General features: G+C 48.7%; 1 protein-coding gene across 1 annotated transcript; it reads right to left on the bottom strand.

The window, feature by feature from the left end:
• Window positions 1–1100: 1100 nt before the first annotated feature.
• LOC123440809 lies at window positions 1101–2938 on the bottom strand. Its single transcript, XM_045117355.1, has one exon. The coding sequence runs from the start codon at window positions 2820–2822 to the stop codon at window positions 1263–1265; it is 1560 nt and encodes a 519-aa protein (XP_044973290.1). The 5' UTR covers window positions 2823–2938; the 3' UTR covers window positions 1101–1262.
• Between the last annotated feature and the right edge of the window lie 6889 nt (window positions 2939–9827).

The following is a 9827-nucleotide window of genomic DNA, read 5'->3' as shown; positions in this document are numbered from 1 at the left end:
TAAAAACTCCACTAAGATTTACTTGGCCATATACTCCTCTATTTGTTAGGGAACGGTTGAAAATGCCCTTAATGGGAAGTATACTTTGTAGGAGCCTTACTAATAGTGTGTTAGAGCATCTACAATCGGATTTAGCAAATATGACCCTCTATATGCATGCGGGCATGTGTCTGGTCAGTGACTGGGCATGTCCGTTTCGAGCCTTTACTTTTTCATCCGCGCAGTCGCACATCTCATATTTTTTCATATGTCTGGTCACTTACACGTAATTTATGAAGAAGAAGAGAGAAAAAGAAAAGAATGAATAAAGAAAAAAAAAGTGATCTGGGATGATGTTGCATCCTACATGACGGACTAATCGGGCGTGTCCAGGCATGTCCACAAGCCCTCATATTGTCGCTATATTTAAGATGGATATGAGAAGTGCCGGTCAGTCCGGCATTTGAGATATGTACGTATGAGGGGTTTGGTTGGGTTGCAATGACCGGACATTTGAAACGGATATGAGGGATGCAGATATAGATGCTTTTACTATTGACGATTCTTGCATGTCCAGACAAGTTCTACGACGCGACATGACATATGTAGTAAGCAACCCACAATTAGAAAAGAGACGGTTCTTGTATGGTGCAGTGAATGTGAGACTATCGAAAGATTGGGTATATTTGCTTGTAACTGTACTTGCAACTTCTGTCGAAAACGAATCTGCGCTAGAATCTGACAAGAACCCCGTTCAGAAAAACATTGACAGACAAGAACCCCGTTCAAATTAAAAGAAAAAGGCAGTGCATACATTTCCATTTTCAAACAATGTTATCAATTTCCGGTTGGTCCCATGAGAGACAATCATGAGTTTTGTTAGGTTTGGGATGTTTCACATTTTAGGTTTCAAATGAGATTCTTGTAGCATATTTAGTCCAGGGACTACACTTAGCCAACATATCCATGTCTATTATCCCTTTATCGCATTGTAGCCCCTCCGTCTTATAATAAACATCTCAAACTTAGTACTCGAATAAATTTTATTAAAGCCAGTATAAATTAATGCATTTATTTTACGACGAAAGAAATATAACTGTGTGATTGCTTCACAATATCCGTTGCGAAGAGAAGGCTGCTAAAACGGTTCAACACTTGTTTCAATTCAATGGATGCAACATTGTGCCAATAATGCGACAATATAGAATCAATTCAGACTTGATTAAATCTCAGTCGATTGAGATTTGGCAATCCCATATTAAAAGAAGACGGATTTTTTTTTTCTACTTATGGTAACCAAGAATGGTGTAGACCGTTTGCAGCATCGCCGGAACAATGATGAGCGCAGCCACCACGGCGAAGGAGACGGACACCCATGGAGAAGGGAAGAAGTGGAGGATGAAGTCCCCGTACCACCTGCTTGAGCGCCTCCTCCTGTGCCGCGCCACCGCGCCGAGCATCTCCCCGTACTCTTGAGGCATGCGCACCCCGGAGGCCTCCGCAACGATGCCACGGAAGAAATCCACCACCTCCTCGTCGGTGTACTTCACGCTGCCGAGGGCCCACCGGCGGCGAAGCAGCGCCGCGTCCTGCGGGCACCGTATCAGGCCCTCCATGCGCACCACGTGGGTCGTCACGCAGACGCCGTTCGCCCAGTGGAAGTGCTTCTCGAAGGCCACCATGTTGTGGAGCAACGCCGTGGTGTAGGCGAGGATGTGGAAGCTCGGGATGGTCATCACCGCCACCGGGCTCGCCGCCGTGCTCCAGAACTGCATGTCGAGGTCGCCGCCGTGCCTCTCCCTCGCGTCCAGCTTGGCCTTCCGGAACCACACTGCCGCCCGCTGCAGCTCCCTGGCGCAAGGGATGAGCCACTCCGACTCCTCCTTGGCCTCCAGAAGCTTCAATGGCGTGGAGAGGACGCGGTACTTGTTCTCCGGTACGCGCGACCAGTGGAAGAGGTGCAGGATGTGATGGAATTTCGCGTCCGTCGTCTGCCGGACCTTGCCGCGCGCCCTCCTCGGACAGACGCCATCGAAGCAGCCAAGCACCAGCTCCTCTACGGACCGGAGTCTGAGGCCGCGGCACGAGGCTGCGAGCAGCTTGACGACGGCGAACGGGATCTGATTTTCCAGCACGAGCAGGTCGAGGATGATCTCGTCGGCGTACTGCGACACGGCCGTGTACAGTATGAAGTGCTCCCTGGTGACGGACGCCGCCGCCGCCCGTTCCTCCCCGCCGCCTGTCTTGCTGAACATGATGCTGAAGACGAGGACGAAGCTGCTGTCCAGGAGGAGCATCTTCACGAACTTCTCCTCGTCCCGGAGCCAATCCGCGGCGACCGGGTCCGCGTCGTCGGCGAACTCGTCGCGGAAGCCGCCGCGCGTCGCCCCGAGCGCCGCGACGTACTGCTCGACGTCCAGCCCGCATCGGTCCTGCAGGTACCGCAGGAACGGCAGCTTGGCCTCGTCGTCAAAGGCGAGGCCTCCGTCGCCGCGGTGGTACGGGCCGATGGCCACCGCGCGCACCGTGTGTAGCGCCTTCACGTCGGCGCGCCGGCTGCGCGGCCGGAGGATGGTGGCCGCGCGCCCGCCGAGGTACCACAGCATCGGCGTGCGGCCGATGAGCTCGTTCAGGACGGCGGTGCTCCGTGACGCCGGCGTGAGCTCGCGCAGCCATTCCGTGTGGACCTCGCCGCCGCCGCCGCTCTGATTTACAGCATTCCTGCCGATGGTTGGACTTGGAGCGATGTCGATGAGGTGGCCATCGTTTTCGCTGTTAATGCTCAGGTCATGGCGTGTGCTCATTGTGAATACCATGGAAACTGAAGCCGGGTTGCTCAGCATCAGAAATTCAGCGGAAAAAACCTTTTCACCAGACACCAGACATCAGACACCATGATGACGTCGTCGTTTCCTTTCTTGGTTGGTCCATCTTAGCCGACCAGTGCACGGCAAGTATTTTATTTCAGCCAGCGCACGGGAAGCACAAATCCATCTCCTGACAAGAAAATTGTTCGGTTGGTTGTCAAGATACTTACTTGTTAAAGAACTTTACAAGAAAATACTCCCTCTGTTTCAAAATATAAGACATTTTAGGGATTTCACTATAAGACTACATACAGAGCAAAATGAGTGAATCTATACTCTAAAATATGTCTATGTATATCCGTATGTAGTTTATAGTGCAATCTCTAAAAGGTCTTATATTTAGGAATGGAGGGAGTACACGGTAACAAAATGTTTCAAGAAATAATGTGCTATAGAGTAGTCACACTATACCTGGCCATCCGTCGGGCCGGGCCGGGTTTCGGTCGAGGCCTACCAAAGTCTGACATAGAAAACCTAGGCGCTAGCCTGGCTCGGTTCGGCCGTCGGGCCTAAAAATCAGGCCCAAGCCCGGCCCATGGGTCAAAAAATCTGTCGGGCCTCGGGTCGGGCCTCTTCCTGTAACTACAAATAGGGTAGGATCGAGCCCGGCCTGGTCTGGTGTTAGAGCATATATCTCCATATGTGGTTTTGGTAATTGATGACAATTTCTATGGACTAATGATTGCCTTAAGTTACATTTATAGGATTTGTCCATAGGCACTTCTTGAAGTCCATCTGTTGGGTTCAAGGAGTTTATATGATGACCAAGATGGTATTCAAGGTATTATCCAAAGAATGGTCATAGAGACACATGGTTGATCAAGATCTCAGACAAAGAGTAAATCAAGATGATCAACACACAAAGCGTACAAGATGTACCGAGAGGGATCAAGTGATCCCATGGTATGGTAAGCATTGTCCATTACGTGTTTGTGTACTAACCCATGGTCTTCGTGAGAGTTCTATCTGGGGGTTAGGTGTGTTTTCATGGGCTTGCGTCAAAGGGAAGATCTCATACAACCCATGAAGTATGATGTCAAGTTGTGATCGCCATCAAGATTGTGATGTGCAAGTTCAAGTGGATCAACACGAAGATATCATGCTTGAAGCTTGCCGTCCATTGTGGTGGCAATGGACTTGTGAAGATATGCTGAAGAGTGGCTCACCCATAGTGAGTATGGGGGAGCAATCAACTAGTCTTCGTCAAGCCAACGCAATCAAGAAAGGTGGTCCATCTTGAGGAAGCCAAGATCATCATCATCTAGCTCAAGAGGACGAGGTGCAAGGTATAGGTTTGTCCTTGATAGGTTTTCTGTTTAGGATAGATTGTTGTACTATCAAGGGGGGCTCTCAAGTGAGTAGCTTGATCGTATCGTTCGTTGAGAGCTCAAACCATTTGCATCCTTGCATCATACTTCTTGGTTCTTGTTTGGTGTTTCTCTTTGTGAGTTTTAGAGCTTATGGTCATCTTCGTGACAAGCTCGAGTTCATCGAAAACGGAGTCCATATGCATCTACTATGATGTTTTCGATGTTGGAGTTTTTGCCGGTTCTTCATTCATAGAGGACTCACATCTCTATATCATTGGCATTTTCATATCTGCATGGTCGCTGTTTGGATAGCTCTTGTCGTCCTGAATCCAACAAGCTTGGGTTTGCTCGATTCGGAGCTCGTATGCGAAAGTTATGGCTGTTTCAGTGGCGAGCGGTAGTACCGCTGGACCTAGCGGTAGTACCTCTAGAGTTGGCGGTAGTACCGCTGGCCCTAGAGGTAGTACCGCTAGAGCTGACGGTAGTACCGCCCCTGGCCAGCGGTAGTACTGCTCCAAGTTTTTAGTACCGTCATCTTTGCGGTTGTACTACGTCGGACATTTTTGCGAAGACTTTCTTGGCGGTGGTTGGCCCGGTAGTATCTTTGTGCTACCATGGGCTCAGCGGTAGTACCGCTGCAGCCAGCGGTAGTACCGCTGCAGCCAGCGGTAGTACCGCTGGAGGGTCAGCGGTAGTACCGCTACAGCCAGCGGTAGTACCGCCGGAGGGTCAGCGGTAGTACCGCTGGAGCCAGTGGTAGTACCGCTGGGCTCGGGCTGTAAGTGGGGGTAACGGTCTGATTTCTTCCCCCACTATATAAAGGGGGTCTTCTTTCCCCTTGGCCTTATTTATTCGTTGAGCTCTTGTTCTACCTCCATTGTTGACATTCTTAGAGCTTGCTTACTCTCAATCCCTCCAATGATTCTTGCTTGTTCTTGAAGGAAAAGAGAGAGGAGATCTAGATCCACATCTCCACCAATCACTTTCTCCTCTATGTGAGAGGAACCCCTTGGATCTTGATCTTGGAGTTCTTTGTGAGCTCCTTGTTCTTCCTCTCATATTTCTCCATAGCTTTCGTTGTTGTGGAGGGATTTGAGTGTGAGGGACTTGACCACTTCGTGTGTTCTTGCCATTGCATTGGTTGCATCAGTTTGAGTTCTCCACGGTGATACGTGGAAGTGAAGGTTGAGAAGCTTATTACCTTTGGTACTTAGTACCCTAGATATTGTTCTTTGTGGATGCTTTGGCGTCCTAGAAGCTTGGTGGTGTCTCGGAGCTCAATCATTGTGGTGTGAAGCTCCGGGAAAGCGTCGGGGTCTCCAATTAGGTTGTGGAGATTGCCCCGAGCAATTTGTACGGGTACCGGTAACCGCCCCCCAAGGGTTGCCACGTGTACGGGTTCGGTAACCGCCCCCAAGGTTTGCCATTTGTACGGGTTCGGTGACCGCCCTCAAGGGTCCCTTAGTGGAATCACGACATCTTGCATTGTGCGAGGGCGTGAGGAGATTACGGTGGCCTTAGTGGCATCTTGGGGAGCATTGTGCCTCCACACCGCTCCAACGGAGATTAGCATCCGCAAGGGTGTGAACTTCGGGATACATCATCGTCTCCGCGTACCCCGGTTATCTCTTACCCGAACCCTTTACTTATGCACTTTATTTTGTGATAGCCATATTGTCTCTTGTCATATATCTTGCTATCACTTAGTTGTTTATCTTGCTTAGCATAAGTTGTTGGTGCACATAGGTGAGCCTAGTTGTTTGAGGTTTTGTGCTTGGCATATTAAACGTTAGTTTTATTCCGCATTTGTTCAAGCCTAAACCTTAATTATTTTAAAGCGCCTATTCACCCCTCCCCCTCTAGGCGACATCCACGTCCTTTTCATCTGGCCATCGGGCTCAAAATCTAGGCTCAGCCCCTGCCCGTGGGCAAGGTCGGATAAGGTCGGGTCGGGCTTTTTCTAACTAGGTCGGGTCGGACCAATCGGGTCGGGCTATTCATAGCCAGATATAAGTCACATACCAACCTCAACCCGAAGTGAAGAATGATGTAGCCCACATTATCAAAATAATTAAAACACTTCTGCTTAAATACAACCCCTAAACCAAGTACAACCGAAATTACCCCATGCCCATTCGAAGAAGAGGCAGATTGATCTTATTTTAAAACATAGTCGTCCGTCCGAGCGACGTACCATCCATACACGGCCTGATGTATGTGCGCGGTCAGCGAGCCAATCGCGCTGCCTAACGTGGTGGTTGCCCACATGAAAGTCAACGTCTATCGCAAGCCACCACCGCGTCGCCTGCCGCACGACACCGCCCCACCTCGCTACGCCTACAATTATTTGTGGTGTTAAGTCGGCCACCGACTCGTTGCACCTACCACCCTCTCTACCTTTGTAAATATCGTGCGTTCGGTGTCGTTGTCACCAACATACAAAATGACGGAGGGCATCTGTGGGTCCCACACGACACTAGGGCGTTCCCCGACCTTGTGGGCCCATGGTAGCTCCTCTCTGGTGCTTTTTTTTTCTTTTAGTACTTTTTATATATTCTAAAATAATTCTTCGAAGAATTTCAGGGCAGTTGAAGCTACGGAGAATAGCTATATCTGATGTAGCACTTTTAGGTTTCAGAATTCTAGCCGTTGGTAATTTCCCTTTTCATGTGTATATTTCCCTGCGTCCGGTGTCATTGTCACCCACAGACAAAACACATCCACCCGGAGGGCAACTGTGGGTCCCACAAGGCACTAGCCCCCCAGCCTTGTGGGCCCATGGTAGCTCCTCTCTCCTCGTACCTTTTTCTTTCAGTATTTTTTGTATATTCTAAAATAATTCTTTGTAAATTTTTAGATCAATTGGAGCTTCGAAGAACAGCTATCTCTGATGTAGCACTTTTAGCTTTCAGAATTTTAGTTGCCAACAATTTCCCTTTTTATGTGTATCTTCCCCTACGTCTCATGTCGTTGTCACCCACACAAAAACACATCCGCCCGAAGGGCATCTGTGGGTCCCACAAGGCACTAGGGTGCCCCCGGCCTTGTGGGCCCATGGTAGCTCCTCTCTGGTTTTTTTTTATTTTAGTATATTTTTATATATTTTAAAATAATTCTTCATAAAATTTCAGTTCAATTGGAGCTCCGGAGAATAGCTATCTCTGTTGTAGCATTTTTAGGTTTCAGAATTCTAACTACCGGCAATTTCCTTTTTCATGTGTATCTTCCCTTGCGTTCGGTGTTGTTGTCACCCGCACACAAAACACATCCGCCCGGAGGGCATCTATGGGCCCACAAGGCACTAGGGTGCCCTCCGGCCTTGTGGGGTCATGGTAGCTCCTCTGGTACTTTTTTATTTTAGTATTTTCTTAATATATTTTAAAATAAATTTTCGTAAAGTTTTAGGTCAATTGAAGCTTTGAAAAATAGCTATGTGTGCTGTAACATTTTGAAGTTTCAGAATTCTAGCCGCCGGCAATTTAACTTTTCATGTGTATCTTCCCCTGCCGAAATACCTGTCCTTTGTCACCCACCAGGGGGCTTGATTCGGGATGGACCCACTGCGATATGGCGCAACCTGGGCTGACAATTATTTTGTTTCTCTTTGTGTACACATGTTAGGGTAGGGGGTTGTGGATCGGGTCGGGCCAGCAGTTGGGGTGTGCAAATGTCTACGTTTACGTACCGATCTACGAAGGTAGGTATATGTTTTTGCCAAAAGATCATACTGTCTTTATAAGCGAAGGAGGAGTGTACCAAAGCGGGTATCTAACTAATATATAGTATTAGGTTTGTTTTTTCATGTAGTATTTTAACAACCGATTGTGACTCTGAATTTCTAGGGCTGTTCATTTATGTTTCGGTAGACATGAGTCATACTCAGACCAGGATCAATTTGGACTCTGAACACTTCCTACTAAGTGGAGTAGTTTTTCTTGCACTAAGTTCAGATCTCATTCCAACTTGCAGATTGTTAGTTTGTTGGGTCGGCTTTCAGAGAACAGTCGATGTCACCCTCCGTTCCAAAATACTTGTTGTGTAGTGTTAGTTCAGTTTATTTCTTGCTCGAAGAATCTAAATGATTTAGACGACAATGCGGGATACGACTGTTTGCAGGCTACCAACATATGCAACTTGCTCAAATTATAAAGCAGGGAGAGGGGCATCAAGGGGGCCCAGTTAGATACTCTCTGAGATCCAAATCTGAATCCATAATGTCCTTTTTATCAGATATGCTTGCCCATACGCACCCATCACAGGTGGAAAAGCATATGGACATTGTTTGAGTCGCAAGTCTGTCTGCAGTAAATTAAGGTTTCATTCTTCACGAGTGTTTTAACCAGAAAATACAGCTAGAACATGATGGGTTTCCCTGAATCAGATTAACTTGATTTCTGTTTGTTTAACACACGCACCATTAGTTTCAGTACTTGTTCCCTCTGAAGAAAACAAATGATTTGATCAAACTGGCTGTTCAATCTGCTCGCTTTGGACTTAAATAATATAATTATTTAGATACAAAGGAAGTAGCATCGTTAGCTCAAGTTCACTACATTTGCTTATAATTATACTTGCCGCTTATTTGAAAACAAAACAGTGCTAGAATCCGACAGAACCCCTTTAAAAAAATGATGAAATAATCTCACAAGAAGCAGAAGAAGTACAAGGTTGCTCGGAATGGAAAGGGAAAGCAAAACAGGGGAGCAGACTGAATTAAACATCACATGAATGCAGATGTTGTACTTGTTGCAGGTTACCATTAAAAGGCTAAGATGAGCCATTGCAAGACAATGCCAGAACTGAAAGTACGCAAAAAAAGATTAGTGTAATAGAGTTGGTGGCAGATTTATTCCTTTTTCTCAGAATAAGAGCAACTTCAATGAGGCGATTCATTTCGTCCACCGTCGTTCGTTTAGGTCGGTGCGGACAAAATGAATGGTCCAACCCACCGACCCATTTTCGAAGCACGTCCGTTCCGCGTCCGCGCCTACCCATTTCGGCCTAAATTTGAGACAGAAATAAGTCGGCGCGGACGCGCGCACCCTCTGGGTGTCAGCCCCAACCACGGTGGTCAACGTTATTTATGACGACCGTCCTCCTCGGACCCACGCGTCAGCGACCACGATCGACCTTTTTTAATCCGAGCGTGCGGTGGGTTCCGCCTCATTTGGTTCCAGAACCCACCCATACCCATTTCGCCACCTCCTCGGCGACCAAACTCTAGCACCATGGTCGGCTCCTTCCCAAACAAGGGCAAGGCCCCGCTCTACCCCCGCACTATCTCCCTGCCGACGTCTTCCCGCCGGCCTCGGCAGCGTGTGAGCTTCCCGGTGCACCAAGCGCGGTTGCACTGGGAGCACCGCGTGCCGCTGCCTTACCCCGACGTCACCCTGTCGCATCACTGGCATCTGGATCTGGAGAGGATCCCGATGCCGGCCGTGCCGCGGTCGGCGCGGGTGCACGCGGAGGATGTGCGCCATCATCGGCGTCTGCTGACACCGGAGCAGCGGCAAAACCCTGCATACGCGGTCAACTCCACCAACTGGGAGCTCTGGTTTGCGGTGGAGCACACGGAGCAGCTTCGTCATGACGTGCGCGACATGCAGCCAGAAGGCCCTCCGTCGCCCCCGCCTGTTGTCAACGACGAGGACCAGGAGGCTGAGGCCGTCTA

The sequence above is a fragment of the Hordeum vulgare genome, chromosome 3H (genome assembly GCF_904849725.1).
Source record: "Hordeum vulgare subsp. vulgare chromosome 3H, MorexV3_pseudomolecules_assembly, whole genome shotgun sequence".
NCBI classification, from domain to species: Eukaryota; Viridiplantae; Streptophyta; class Magnoliopsida; order Poales; family Poaceae; genus Hordeum; species Hordeum vulgare.
Note: the sequence above shows the minus strand (reverse complement) of the source record. Positions and strands in the feature narration are given on the sequence as shown.